The 15,933-nt window shown below is 35.9% G+C and overlaps 2 protein-coding genes across 7 annotated transcripts; one reads left to right on the forward strand and one right to left on the reverse strand.

Annotated features, from left to right (window-relative positions):
* Positions 1 to 4,328: 4,328 nt before the first annotated feature.
* On the forward strand, positions 4,329 to 4,880 carry LOC145130176 (uncharacterized). Its single transcript, XM_079065016.1, has one exon. The coding sequence runs from the start codon at positions 4,329 to 4,331 to the stop codon at positions 4,878 to 4,880; it is 552 nt and encodes a 183-aa protein (XP_078921142.1).
* Positions 4,881 to 7,435: 2,555 nt separating this feature from the next.
* Positions 7,436 to 15,130, reverse strand: LOC145133251 (uncharacterized). Of its 6 annotated transcripts, XM_079068176.1 has the most exons (6): positions 14,959 to 15,130; positions 14,107 to 14,185; positions 9,544 to 13,645; positions 8,213 to 8,651; positions 7,978 to 8,128; positions 7,436 to 7,869 (listed from the first exon to the last, which is right to left on the reverse strand). In XM_079068176.1, the coding sequence occupies exon 3, from the start codon at positions 13,475 to 13,477 to the stop codon at positions 9,602 to 9,604; it is 3,876 nt and encodes a 1,291-aa protein (XP_078924302.1). In that variant the 5' UTR covers positions 13,478 to 13,645; positions 14,107 to 14,185; positions 14,959 to 15,130; the 3' UTR covers positions 7,436 to 7,869; positions 7,978 to 8,128; positions 8,213 to 8,651; positions 9,544 to 9,601. The 6 variants fall into 6 exon arrangements, with proteins under 6 accessions (XP_078924302.1, XP_078924304.1, XP_078924300.1 ...); XM_079068178.1 differs by lacking the exon at positions 14,107 to 14,185 and having other exon boundaries at positions 7,978 to 8,122; XM_079068174.1 differs by lacking the exon at positions 14,107 to 14,185 and having other exon boundaries at positions 7,978 to 8,125.
* Between the last annotated feature and the right edge of the window lie 803 nt (positions 15,131 to 15,933).

Raw genomic sequence — 15,933 nt, forward strand, 5'->3', positions numbered from 1 at the left:
TTAATTTTTTTTAGATAGGTCATATTTTTTAATTATATATAAGCTATTATATATATATATATATATATATATATATATATATATATATATATAAAGGTAGGTCAAGTGACCTACCTTCAACCAACGTAACCTCGCCACAGGACGGAATCGTGGAAAAAGGTAAGGGTGGTACCGGAGGTAACTCCCGAAAATGATAACTCAACCATTTGTTTCAGCGGGTTCGTGGCTTCACAATCTTCAAATGGGTTGGTGAACCAGTTGGTGAATCCGTGCATATGTATTAGAAAGTAGGGACCATTATTTTGTTTTTTTAACAACTTTTGAAAAGATTCCCTAACAAAGAGTTAATGCATGTGACTAGAGTTAATGCATATGGCTATCACTCTTAAATTGCATTTGAGCTTTGACTTTGACTACATTCATACGAGTTTTTTTTTCAATTTTTTATTTTAACTTTTTTGTTTTATAAATTTATTTACTCTATAGTTTTGTAGTATTTTGTTGTAACATCCCAAAAATACAACCCACAAATTTCGTTTTTAAAACATTATTAAAACCATCAACCATCCAGAATCATAAGTAAAATCATAATCGTGTATCATAAAACATCATAGTGTCTGTCTCAAATCAAAATCTCATATCCAAATATCAGAGTCTAACTCCCAGGCTGAAGACTGTGGTGTGTGTCATGCGATCATCCCGAGCCCTTCCCAGTGCCAGTGGAAGTACCTGAAACCAAAACTGAAAACCATAAGCACGAAGCTTAGTGAGTCTCCCCAATCTACCACATACCATCTACACATAGCATGTAACTAGGAGATACGGGCCTCGCCCACACTCGTGGAGATACGGGCCCCGCCCACACTCCGCTATCTAGGAGATACGGGCCTCGCCCACACTCCACTATCTAAAAGATACGGGCCTCGCCCACACTCCAGTATCTCTGAGGTACGGGCCTCGTCCATGCTCAGCTACTTCGAGATACGGGCCTCGCCCACACTCGGATATGATGAGATACGGGCCTCGCCCACACTCAACTGTTAAACCCATCATACAAGTATCACACAGACAACATGTAAAGCTAATCTAATGCTCATACATCATAATCAACTACCACTATGAGATACGGGCCTCGCCCACCATTTGCTAAGATAGAATACGGGCCCCGCCCACACTCGGCTACTATCATCTCGTACTACGGGCCGGCCTTGGTGCCGTAGACCCATTCCTACTGAAGGAGAACTCACCTCGTAATGATGGTTGCTGAGTTGCTAAATCCGAAACCGTCTGACTGCTGCTCCGGAACTTCCCGACTACAAATCCCATAAACACTAAATCAGATATGGATAACTACTCTCAGGGTAAAATGACTATTTTACCCCTGGTCAAGTCAACTTCCTGGTCAAAGTCAACTTCCGGGTCATAGTCAACTTCCTGGTTGACTCTACTCGTCGAGTCCTACTATGAACTCGCCGAGTTCCTAGACTCACACTTCTCTATCTCTTGACTCGACTCGCCGAGTCGGGACGTGGACTCGTCGAGTCCCTCCACTTCCAGATCCTTGTTCTAACTCACTGAGTCCTCTTCCACTCGCTGATTCAACTCACAACTCTAAACAGCTCCGACTCGTCGAGTCCAAGAACAACTCGTTGAGTCCTATGCATGTCCTCACTAAACAGTTGATTCTAATCGATTTCAGTGCATCCAATTCATAGATCTGAGCTTCTAGGGCCAATATAACACGTAAAGTTGCCAACTTTACGTACATGCATAGAGGTATAAAGCTAAAACACCAAAATAAGCTAGAAATGGGAACCTAGGGTTTGGAACAAGGCCTTGCTTCGCATAAAGGCAGCTACTTTGAGCTCCTGGAGCTCAATGATGACAAGATCTATAGTCTCCATCCTAAGGAGAGCTCAAATCTTGAGTTTGGACCTTGAAATGTCCCAAAAGTGGCTAAACAAGCATATATGAAGATCTACTAGGAAAATGAACAAGGTAGAGACTTTATTACCAGATGAAGTAGCAAATGGAAGCTAGCTTCTGGATCTCCTTCTTCTCCTTTGCACCTTCACTCTTTCCTTAACTTCTACCCTTCCAAGAATACACCAAAACACTCAAAATCAAGAAGGAATCACTCAAGCTCACCAATGGAGGCTAGGGTTTCGAGGGGGAACGCTCTAAGGGTGCTGGAGGCTGGGATGGGGGTTATAAGGACGTTTAAATAGGGTACAAACCCTAAGGATTAGGGTTTCCTCCAGACTGGCCTACTCGTCGAGTCCAGGCGTGGACTCGCCGAGTAGATCACTTAAAACCCGTGTCCAACCTGACATCTACTCGACGAGTTAGGGCTACTACTCGCCGAGTAGCTCTTTATAAAAGACATTTAATAAATTAAATACGTACCAGGAACTGGGCGTTACATTTGTCATATTATATATAGATGAATAACTAATTCATTCATTTGTAGTGTTTTTACTTTGGAAAGTTTTATATTTCATTTGATTCATTTAGTTACATTCATTGGATTCCCGATGCAAAGCTAAACAAATCGGTTCTAGTAAAAAATGCAAATCCACACAAGGTGGTTCAAGTCAAGATATTCCATTTTCTTTTCAAGAATTTCAAAATCCAAACTATCAGCAATACCGAAACTACCAACAAAACCAAAACTATCCACAACAATATTTCTCGGTGCAACAATCTTACAACATATTTAGACTTCCAGAGGAAAATCAGAGTTATAATCCATGGAATCAGTTTTATCAAAGAGTTCCAGAAACCCAATTCCAACCTTCTCAACCCGAGAATTTCCAGTTCCGTGATGCTCAAACGTAGAATCTGATAGTTCTAGTGACGCGACTCCCAAAAGAAACGAAGAAGAAACTAGCGAGGAGTTGCAACCCGTTGCTGAGAAAAAACGCAACTATACACACCGCCAGAAGTGAAAGAACTGGGTGGAACGCGAAGAGTTGGCGTTGGTTATGGCATATGTCGATGTTTCTAAAGATAAACAAGGCGGAAATCAACAAAGGTTCGATGCATTTTGGGAGAGGGTTCTAGAGCATTTTAATATTCAAATGGGAGGCTCGAATCGGTCACGGAACCAAGTAAACTAAAAATGGAAAGACCTCCAAAAGAAATGTAACGCATTCAACTACATCTATAACCGTAAGATGAACAGTATTGGTAGCGGGAGATCTGAGGCTGCTGTTTTACAATCTTCACTAAGCGAGTATCGGAGGACTAATAATCAGAAAGTTTTTCCCCATCAGCAAGCTTGGGAGTGGTTGAAAGATAACGATAAATGATCTCTAGTAACAAAACCTGGTGAAGACTCCCCGCCTCCTTCTTCTAAACGAACCAAAACATCTTCATCCAACGCCTACACATCATCTTCTGATCCACAATATCCTCCTGGATTCTCCCCCAACAACAACAATCGTTTATTGTTGAAGAGTCACCGCCTCAGAGAAAAAGAAAAGGAAAGAAAGCGACATCGACATCATCAATAGAAAATGAAATGTTTGATCTAGTCAGACAAATTGTCGGCATCAAGACTGCAACCGAAACAGAGACAACGGTACCGGGAACAAAAATTGCGCATTCTTGAAGCTGATGAAGAATGAAAAGCTCAATTGTTGGATCGGGAGATAGAAAACCAAGATATGGAGTATTTTTCCGGCCGCATGATCATTTGACCGGAGGTATTTTGCTCACGGTGCTTGAAAGGAAACGACAAATTGCAACTAAGTATGGTTGGGAGTTGGATAACCCGTGAAGTTCAAAATGTCGACATCATTTGACTGGAGAATCTTTCTCTTTATTATTATGTTTTTTATTTTTATTTTTATTTTTATTTTATTTTATTTATATTTTTCTTTTTATTATGATTCTCTGTATGTATCCTTGTTTCATTATCTATATATAGTTGCTTGTTTCATTATATATATATATATATATATATATATATATATATATATATATATATATATATATATATATATATATATATATATATATGTTTATTTGTTTCATTTTCTCTCTATCTTTACTTTTTTGTCAAAATGAATCCAAACATTCGAAAAATAGTAATGGAAGTTAACGATGATAGTTCAACATCTGAGGATGAACTTATCAACAATAATTTGTTACCTGTATTGTCTCGTATTGCACAACTTCTTCTCCAGAATAATGCTAGTTCAAGCAACATTTAAAGGAGAATCACAATCCACAGAGATCGTTTAGAGGCTGAACGACTGCTGATCCGACATTATTGTGCATATGATTCAACCTATGGACACGCGCAATTCCGTAGAAGGTTTCGTATGAGCAAAGGTTTGTTTATGCGACTTGTTGGTGACCCAGAGACGAATTATCCTTATTTTCAAACAACATGCGATGCAACAAATCAAAGAAGTTTCAGTGCGCTACAAAAATACACATCAGCAATACGTCAATTAGTGAAGGGTTACAACCCAAACTCGTTAGATGAGTATCTTAATATATCAGAAAGAACTTCTCGTGAAGCTCTTGAAAATTTTTGCTACGGTGTTGTCCAAATGTATAAGGCTGAATATTTACGTCATCCAACATCCACTGACATTCAACTTTTGTATGAAGCACATGAAGATATACATGGATTCCCTGGAATGTTTGGTAGCACTGACTGCACACATTGGAATTGGAGGAATTGTCCAACGGAATTGAGAGACCAATACATGGGGGGTGACCATCAATATCCATCAATGATACTAGAAGCGGTGACATCACAAGATTTATGGTTTTGGCATGCATTCTATGGTGTAGCCGGTTCTAATAATGATTTAAACGTCCTCTACCAATCACCATTGTTTGATGAGAAATATCATGGAACCTGACCCGATTGTTCATTTTATCTGAATGATGAACACTACAAACATGGTTACTATCTTGCGGATGGAATATCCATCATGGTTGTATTTGCGAATGCATATCCATATCCAATAACCGACAAAAAGATACGATTCAAGGCGGCACAAGAATCAGCAAGAAAGGACGTATAACGTGTTTCTGGGGTCCTTAAAGGACATTGGGACATATTAAAAATGTTTGCACGAGCTATGACGGTGAAGAAAACAAAAAATATAATATACGCTTGTATTATACTACACAATATGATATTGAAATATGAGGGTGCTTCGTAGTTTCTCTCTCTCTCTCTCTCTCTCTATATATATATATATATATATATATATATATATATATATTAGATGTGTGCTCACAAAGCAGCTGTGATAAATAACTTTTTTGGCAAATAGCTTTCTTACGGGAAATGTAAATTAACTTATATTGATGGATTTAATATTTTAAAATTGTTATTTTACTTCAAATTAATTTATTAATAACCTTCCTAAATTCAAGTTTTCAAAATTTTGGCAAGTATTAATGGTTTTGTTATGCATAATTGATTTGTACAAAAAGCTTTGTATCTTGTACCTCTTAAAATTCAAGATATGACAAATATGTTTTATATATAGTATAAGATATAAGATATAAGATATTACAAGACGACATGTGCTTTATCAAAAGAAGATAATCGTTGATTACAAACAACAAAAAACTTTTCAAAAGATGATTTCAAGAGTGACAGCCACAAGAGAAATTATTTCAATTGTCTGCCATTTCAACATAAGATAAATATTACTCAATTCAATAATTCTCAAAGAAGACCCGGTAAACTTTCGGTATCCGATTTCAAGATTTTGAAGACCTCAAGACTCCTATAAATAGATGTAATGTTTCTAGTAGGGGTGTTCGCGGTGCGGTTTATCCTCAAAACCGCAAACCGCACCGCATATGCGGTTTGTTATTTTCGGGAACCGCAGACCGCACCGCAAAGGTAATAAACCGCGTTATGCGGTGCGGTTTTGTGCGGGCGGTTTTGCGGTTTTTGTGCGGTTTATGCGGTTTCATAAACATAAATATTAAATTTAGTTTTAAACATAATAATTATGTGGTGCTTTATATTCTATGAAGAAAAGATTAATTGCATGTATAAGCATCTTCTTTATGCATAACATCAAAATATTTTATAATATTTTAAAATTATAATATGAACTTATGGTACTGTAAACACATATTTTTGATATAGTTGGCTTCCCATTTTGACTCATGTTTATCAATCGAAATCTCATAAACATTATTAAGGGTATCAAAAGTGGTAAACATCTAGCGTGTTGTGTGTGTGTGTGTGTATATATATATATATATATATATATATATATATATATATATATATATATATATATATATATATATATATATATATATATATATATATATATATATATGGTATGTTGCAGTGCGGTTTGAACCGCGGTTTGGTAACTATAAACCGCACCGCATAGTGCGGTTTATGAAAACTACAAACTGCAAACCGCACCACGAGCGTCCAAAACCGCATTATGCGGTTTGTGCGGTTTGATGCACACCCCTAGTTTCTAGTTATAGGCATTCAGAAAAATATTCAATCTCCCAAACTATCTACAATATTTGAAATTTTTGTTAAAATAGTGTTCGTGAGAGTATTAATATTGTTTGTATTAGAAATATGAAGTTTTGAAAGTCTTTTTTTTAAATTCGTTTATTAAATCTTTATTCCCTAGATTAAAATTTCCATCAATTTGACAAAGAATACAATATTGTTGGTGCTTGTTATATCTTTTGATTATTAGCATTTTTATCTTTGTTAATTTTTTCTTCAATTTTAACTAAATGCTCAATAATATTATATAAAGTTTCGTTTGAATAATTATTTTGGTAAATAGTTTTTTGAAGACCCTTTTCTGTAGTTGATTGATTGGGGCTCAGACTAAAAGAGTTGCAATAAACATATCATCAATAATAATCTCTTTTTTCGATGGAAAATCAACAATAATTTCTTTAAGTAATATTTTTGTATTTCTTCTCTAAAACAAGGGTGATCATCAATAATAATCTCTTTTTTCCATGGAAAATCAACAATAATTTCTTTATTATAAGTAATATATTTGTATTTCTTCTCTAAAACAAAGGTGATAGAATCATTTTTAAATGGATAATTTATATCATGTTTAGGGCATAAATTAATTCAAACCATTGAGAAAATGAAAAGTTAATTTTATTTGATAAAACATAATATTTCCAAAAACCCAAATGAAAAAATCTTAAGTAATATGACAAATTTTCTTCGTGTCAAGCTCTTTTCTTATTATTATATTCTTTATAATATTCAATATCTTTTAAGTAATCAAAATCAACTTGATATTGTAGTTCCAAGAAATTCATTTTAACATGTTGTTTTGGTTAAGATTGACGAAATACTTTTTATTGATTCTAAATTATAACTTCGTGACTGTTTATATTCCTTGATCCCCATGAAAACAGCCAAATGGCAATAACTAATGAGAATCGATGAGATAAGTGGGCCACTTTGATGCCATATTGTAAGTCATAACAGCGACCTCCACTTGCAAGAAAAGAAAATAGTAACTAACTGGTTTGGTTGAGTGAGCTCAAACACATACATCATTATGCACCTCTAGACTCTAGTGATGTTGAAGATGAATTCTTGGTCTGTGAAGTTTTAGTTTTTGTTCAACTCCAAGTTGCCAGCCATGTAGGATGCCACATAACATAAAGACACGATTCATCAAAATTAAATTTAAATTGCCACGTAGGATATGTGACATATTATCACCAATTTCTCATATGTTGTTTCCTTTGATCCAGAGGTTTCAAATGAAGTGGGGACCACAGCTCCATCATCGCATCTGAGTCTGAGTGCTTGATTTTTAGCTTGTGCAGACTCCATTTCACCACCACTTTTGGCTCCCCTCCCTTCCTTCCCTACTTTTTGGTAAATAAAAGATTAAGCAGGAATTATGATATTTATTACCCTTCAAAACTTAGGAATGGGAAAATTGCAATAATGTATAATAAAGAAAATGTATGTACATTGGTATTAAGAGTTACATATTGTTTATCGATTGTTCCAGAAGAATCCAGGGCTGTAAAATTTGCATTATTGTAATAATAATGTTTATCAACTGTTCCAGCACAGCAGTATCACCAATCTTGAATACCACCACAGTCACACCAACTGCTGCTGAACCAATAACAACCATCAGCATTTTAAATAAGATTAACAATTGCAATGCAAGTAGCCATGTAAGGGTATTATCGTAATTACCTTGTATAAGAAATCAACTCTTTGGTGTCCAGATTTAGAAACACCTTCAGCTATAATGAAAAGAATTCACACACCAAAACACCCCAACCCATGATTACAAGTTGTACCCATTATATGACCACACCACAAGAGTCAAGAAAAGAATCACCCCCATCAAAGAATGTTTACTCTTTTGCTACAGTACCAGACAGAGAGCAAAAAGACCACTCATACACACACTTAATACTTAATAGTAGCAAAAGAGAAACAACACTAAAATTAGTAAACAGGATACCACCATCACCATGTTCTCGATTCAACAACAAAACACCATTACTACACCCCATGAGACTTCTTCTTCTAACTTTATCAACAATATTCTGTTTCACTTGTTACTCCAAATCCTTGATCTGTATACTTCCCACTCATGATCTGAGGTCGAATGCCTTCCAATCTCAGCCTACACACACAACAACAATATTTTTAATCTCATAACTCATAATCTATAATATATATATATATATATATATATATATATATATATATATATATATATACACACACACACAGTTACACACACACACACGCATATGTTGGCGCTTATTTTTTTTGGATAACCACAAAAAATGACCACCATGGTTGGGTCTCATTTTATAAACTGACCACGTTTTTACCCTTTTAAACAAAAATACCGCCAACTACTTTTACTGGCAAAGGCAGCAAAATTTTTTTTTTTTTTTTTTTTTTTTGCAAATTGTCAGTTACAAAATATGATTTTTTTTGTAGATACTTATTTATTAAGTAATTTACATTTTTGGTCCCTGTGTATAGCTGTTTTTTTAACTTTGTTCAAAAAGAATTCTCTTGCAATTTTGGTACTTGAAGGTTTCTGTATTGTCTTTTTTTGTCTCTATTGCAAATAAAACGACAATATTTTTGGTACAAAAATGCAAAAATTAGCTACACTCTGGACCAAAAATAGGCACTTTATTTGGAACAGGACCAAAAACGTTACAAGAACGGGAGTAAGGACCAAAATTGCAAGATAACTTCTTGGAATAAAATTGCAAAAATCAGTTACGCTATACTCAGGGACCAAAAATGTAATTTATTCTTAGTTATTTTTTAAAGATTTTTTTTTCATGGGACCATTCATAAAGCAATTTGCAATTTGCAATTGACCCAATTGCCAAATTTGATGGTCATTTCGTTTAAAGGGTCAAAAAAGTTGTCAATTTGGTAAACTACCATACAATTTTGATTATTTTAGTGATTATCCCTGATTTCTCACTTGATGCAAAAAGAACAATTTAATACAGAAAGTCAATGAAATGAGGTTTTAAATTACTCACCGAGAAGATACATATATCTAGTGTTTTCAATGCAAAAATGACATTTGTTGGACCATGTTCAGATCTTGTTTGTCACCAGGTTTTTTACTCTCTTGATCCACTTACGAACCGCTACCCACCACTCTAGTTCTTCAATGATCTTCACCTTTATAGCTGCAGATGCATTGGACCTTAAGGTAAGATTGATCATCTTTTCAAGGAACTCTGTTGTGCAGCGATGCTTCTGTTTTAATCTAAAAAAGAGCCTCGGACTATCCTTTTCATTAGAGAAGATGATCCCAAGTTCAGGATCCTCAGTAGGTCCTCGATGTCTGTTTTCAATTCCTTCCAGATCTTGGTTCATCTCTTCAGGTGGGTTATCCACAAAGCTATCAAATCGTTCTGCATCAATGCTGCTAAGATCAGAGACCAAAGATCTTAGAAATCTCTGGATTTGGAGAAAGGGAAATCGGGAAGGTTCATGAGTGAGGAGTTTGTTCTGGAAGTATCTGCCAATCACATATAAGTCGTTGGGATTAAGGTTAGGAAAATCAGCTTCAGAGAAGAAATATTTTATGTTATCGCTTCGCACCACTTCAAAACCAAAGTACTCTTCCTTCTTAAAAGACTTCTTCTTATATCCCAAGACTCGTATGATCCTCCGGAGAGACCATACATCTTTTGGGGGCTGAGCATGAGCCTTGAAAAACTCCTCTAGTCGGTTCAGCTCAATTGGGATTTGCATTTCACTTGAGAGGTGTGGATGTAGTGGTTGGAAGACTGAATAATATCGTGCATTTGGAGACATGGGTATATCCCACTGATATTCATCGGAGGCAGGAGGAGCTGTAGTTTGTTTGGGCACAAGTTCATCAACCCTTAACTGTCTGATAACATAGACCAAAGGAGATAAAGCGTGTTCCTTCACCTCTTTCTCACACACTGGAAAGGTTTTCATCGGACTCATTTCAGAAATGTCCAAAGGCATTTTGCCTTTATCATTGATGGGAGCTTTGGGGGTTTCAGGGAACTCTGGCGCGATTTGGACAGGAGGCATGACAAATGAAGTGGGAGGAGATGGAATCTTTGGTGATTCATGAATCTCACATTCAGTGGGAGGAATTGTGGTCTTTGTAGGTGGAGGAGGTGGTTGAGGTTTGGATACCACATCTATCTTGGGAGAAGGAGAAGTTTCAGTTATCACCACATTTTCATCTTCTCCAGCTTCATCCACGGATTTTGAACCTTTTAAGTTCTCTATCAGGTCAAACACTTTTTGAAACGACTGTGGAACCTGTTTACTTAGCTCATCATTGCATAGAGTCTTTGGAAGTACATCCACAGAATTTTGAACTTTCTGCATGGCGAAGAGAACTTCATCAAATCTTACATTGCAGGGTCTTAGCAGTTGTTGTGCAGACTGTATTACTTTAACCAAAACAGCCTGAAGAATTATATTTTTGTTGCGATAGTCACAGAGCTGCTCACTTAAACGGACAATCTCATCTCCATGTTGGCGGCCCATGGTGTTGCTGAGGTCATCATACGACTGTTGAATTTCCTTCACCATTTTCAACATCTCATCCATTCGATCCAAATATTTAAATGTGTCATTGGTCCTCTTCTGCTCCATGTTCTTCAGAGCATCTGCAGTATATTTGACGACTGAATCCCGAAGCGTCTTTTCCCAAGTCTCAAGATTAGGAACCCTTTGGGCTAAGGATGTCACAACCTTCTGCATTTCCCCAAACTCTTCCTTGGTCACAAATTTATCCTTAGATGGAGGGATCTTGTTTACAACCTCTAGAACCTGAGACAACTTCTGGTTGAGGGAATTAAACTCCACCCTGGAGATATATTTGGATTTCTTCTTCTTCCATTTAGTGCGTCTGCGAGGTGTGGATGTACCCACAGTGGTGGTAGGAAGAGTGTTGGTGTCTCCTTTGGGAGCTTCCTGACTTTCTGTTTCTGAAGTTGCCAAGAAAATAGTAGATTTGGAGGGTTTGAGTGTCTCCATAATGGAGTGTGAATCAGAGTCTTGGATGAGTCCATCATCAGCAGTAAACACAAAGTCCTTTTCCATGTCTTGAGCAGACTCCATACCAGTCTTTGTGAATGGGTCCAAAGACATGGCCTGCTCAAGAAGTTTGGCAGAAGTCCGGGCCCACTCTTCCTCTTCCCTCTTTAGCTGCTCCTCCCGCAAAATTCTTACTAATTCCTTTCGCTCCTCTTCTTTCTTTGCCTCGGCCTCTCTTAGAGCTTTAGTTTTCTCTCTTTCCTCTTGCTCTCTCTGCATCTTAGCCTTTAGCTCATCCTCTTTCCTCTTATTCTCCATTAAAATCTCTTTTCTTTTCTTTCTATATTCTGCATGTTTCGCAGCTTTCACTTTCTTCGATTCTTCTTTTTCCATCTCGTCTCTTATTTTCTGCTCTCTTAGCATTTGCTCATACAGGTATATATTATAGTAGTATATCTGAGAAAATCTCTCTTGCTCAGCTCTCAATATCTCCTCTCTTTCACTCTGCTCTCTTTTTTGCCTCTCTTGTTCATCTCTTGCTTGCCTTACACTCTCACTCTCTGATGCTCTCACCTCTGCCTCACCAATGGAAATTCCAAAGAACCCTGTTTGCAAGGGTCGGTGTGCCATAGAACTAGACTCTGGGCATGGGATTGAGCTTGATTTCAGCATAGGCTCAAAAACTCTTCCTTGGGGTCCTTGATCTTTGGTATTATCTCCAGGAGATCCCCTCAAGTTCTTCTCAAGTCTGATAGTGTGGAAAGAAGAACTTGGCTCTGTAGCATTAAGATTGATATGTGAGTGTATCCCTGGGGTCTGCTTTTGAGAGGAAGGGGGCGGTGTATTTGCTATATCCCCATTTTTTTGTAAGACATCGTCTTCTTCAGAGGATAAAGAGACGTGAGAGGAAGATGACTGAGACCCAACAGTAGGTCTTTTGGCTTGAGGGGCAGGAAGTGTCTCACATTTTCTTTTGGTTCCAAGACCAGTAGTTTTCTTTACATTCAAGGCAATTTGCTTTTTACGTGCAGGACTTGAAGTATGTCCCTCAGTAGGCCTAACTGATTGTGAGGATTGGATAGGGTGTCCAGTTTCTGGAGGATCTGTTTCCTCTATATGTCTAATGAGAACTTCAGAGTTCTTTTCAATATATTGAAGCATTGCTTCAGGGAGACGAGCAACCTTCCCAAATTCAGCTTGATCTGGGATAGCATACCGGGATACAGTACCAGTAGTGAACATCTCTTCTCCTTCAGGTAATGGGACATTCAGTTTGGCATACACCCTTTGGAGAGCAAGTGCCCAAAACCTTGCACAAGGAATTTCCTTCTTCCTTGGAAACACACAACCAGCAAAATCCTTCCAGATAATGGTTCCAAAGTCCACCTCCTTCCCAGTGTAAATACCATAAAGAAGTACAAGAAAAGCCCTATTTAGTGTGCTAGTTCCTCCAACCTTTCCTGTGAGACACCGCACAATGATGTGCACCAAAAAATGCCAAATGCCTGGAAGCTTACCTTTCTTGAAGTTTGGGGTCATTTCAAGCCTTGGAGGTAAATACCCCATTTGATCCAATACGTCAAAGAGTTCTTCATTTGTGGGTTCATAGAATGTCTTTTTTTCCTTGCTCTCTGGAAATCCAATGGCCTCCAGGAACTCAGCCTTCCAGAGTTTGATAGTGTTATCTTTATTGATGTCGAACTCGATGTACTCTTCATCAGAGTCATAAATGGCACTGGAGTATGCTGTATGAATGATGCTTAAAGGAAACTCAGTTGATTTAGTCAAGGGTTTGTGAATAGGGTGACTTTTTAGAAACTCGATCATTATATGGAGCGTAGGGTCAAACTTTTCAAGGTCTAGGTCTGCCTTAAGATTGCAGGAACCCACACGCAGTGCGACTTCTTGGAAAGAAGGTCCTGTCCTGGTCATCACCATGATTGGATTTTAGAACAATTGGGATGAACACACGGGAGAGAAGACAGTGAAATATCCCAACTGTTAAAGAGAGAAATTAGGTGCATCAGGGTAAGAAGACAGGGCTTTGCTTCTGAATGACTTGGCTAAACCAGGACTTCTGCTTCTGTCTCGGCTCCATATTGAACACTGGGCAACAAAAGTACTCAAATGTAAAATGTTCAGAAAACTATAATATAACAGTGGAGAATACAAGCAGACAGTAATCGTACAATCAGAAATCAACAGTTTGTTGTAACTCAAGGAAGACATGTAAGGGGTTGTTTCTTTTTTTATATATATTAAGTCCTGAATGGATAATATGACTGAATTTATAATGACATCTGATTGTATACAGTAAGCTTGTTTCTTTTTTGAAATTAAAAAACTGTCTGAATATGAATAAATGTCCATTATACCCTCATACATAATATTTATCTTATAGTAAAAAGACTATCAACTAAATGATTAATATATGGTTTTAAATATATGAACAATAAAAATATTTGATTATTAAAATCATGAATTATATTTTTCCTAGTTCTCCTTTTAAGTATTTAAACAAATAGTTTCATATTTGGAAACACTTTGAATAACAACTTATCTCTCACTTATTATCGTGACCACGTGTAGATTGGATTTTCATCAATTTAATAACTCCTATCTATATAGAAGATGAGAGGTAGTTTGCTGCAGCAGAGAAAAAAGGAGACATAATGATGTTTAGGAAGTAATAAAAAAGGGTATAATTGGAAAATGAGGATCTGAATATATAAAGTGTCCATATCTTCACTTAGCCTGTTCAGACATATTCTGTATATTAAGTAAAAAAGAAACAATTATATATATATATATATATATATATATATATATATATTTATATATATATATATATATATACATATATATATATATATATATATATATATATATATATATATATATATATATATTTCGTTCGGTTCCTGTTAAGTCCATTAAGTCAAAAAGAAACAACAGCTAAGTCCTATAAAGAGACAGATGGTAATCTAGATCCTTAAGACAAACAATTTTAGCTGAAATGTTCTTCTCTTTGGGAGAAAGAGATTAGATCAGTAAGCCAAATGCTCACATCATTCAAACACAGGAGGTACATTTTTATTTGAGGTTTAATCTACTAATTTCAAGTTCAGGATTGATGAGCACTTAAAAAGAAAAACAATGCAAGCTAAGAGAAATGTTGATGCTAAATTGGTATTAGGATCCAAATACATTGTGATTTGACGGGGGTTTATTGAAAAATTCGAAGAACAGAACAACAATCTAAATCAACTCATGAGTGAATCGAAGAGAACGAACGAATTCCGATCTGTAAAAAATTGTATTTCCGATCAGGAAAAGAACAGTGACGGACTTTTTTTTACAACATCTAAAGCGCATGACATAATAATATAATCACGTTGTTGAATTGATCATGAACTGACCTGAATATGTCGTTTCTTAGGTAAATTTCAACTGAAATTGAAGCACCAGGTGGAAGTTAAAACCCTAACATTTGAAAGAATTGGGGAAGACGAAGAACAATATAATATTTTCTTTTAAACGGCGTGCATAATAATTGAACGAGGAAGGCGTGCTGACTCGCTGGTAGAGTGCTAGTACGGCCAAGGGTGTGAGCAGATACTTCATTTATTCCTATCCTTTCTTCATTTATTCCTACTAATTAAATTAATGATTATATTCTTTCTAATACTTTTACTAATTAACTTATGATTTATAACTTTTTAATACACAAATTGATTTATTTACTAAAATATTATTTAGTTTATTTATAAATAATTTATTAATATTATTTTTATAAAAGATATATAAATATTTTATTTAATTAAATAAATTATAATACAACACAACGATAATAAAATAATATTTTGATGTAACTTTTAATAAAAGAGTTCAAATACATTCATATTTAATCATTGACATGTATCCAAGGTGTTTCAATTTATAATTATGTGTTAGCTTTTTGCTAATTTTCTAATAAAATATTTAGCTATTAAAAAAACACAGTTTTTTATAGGGTAATTTTAAATACACGAACTAAAGCTTAAATACATAGAACAGTGTAATAATGGTTTCTACAATATCACTTCAATTGATATATATTTATAATTGGTTTCTTCTTTTTCTTTAATATAATGGTTCCTATAATATTCATCTTATTTTCTTAATAACTTCAATACTTTCAAATTCACCTCTTACATTATATATTATATTAAAACTTTGTTCTCTTCGAAACAGTACCTAATCGGGGTATTGTTCCTTGGGTTAGTTAGTATACTCGGGTTAGTTTAATCCCACCGATCCACTACCTGAATGTCTATGTGTTCTAATTTTGTCTCCTCACCGCTTTCTCATTGATCATGTCCTCCACTGATTTCTATTTTCTCAAAAGGGTTGTG

The sequence above is a fragment of the Lactuca virosa genome, chromosome 8 (assembly GCF_052849685.1).
Source record: "Lactuca virosa cultivar CGN04683 chromosome 8, Lactuca_virosa_CGN04683_v6, whole genome shotgun sequence".
Taxonomy (NCBI): domain Eukaryota; kingdom Viridiplantae; phylum Streptophyta; class Magnoliopsida; order Asterales; family Asteraceae; genus Lactuca; species Lactuca virosa.

What these genes read in the sequence shown, in the direction of transcription:
- LOC145130176 (XM_079065016.1), top strand. Translation starts at nt 4,329, where the DNA reads ATGAGCAAAGGTTTGTTTATGCGACTTGTTGGTGACCCAGAGACGAAT.
- LOC145133251 (XM_079068178.1), bottom strand. Translation starts at nt 13,477, where the DNA reads ATGGTGATGACCAGGACAGGACCTTCTTTCCAAGAAGTCGCACTGCGT.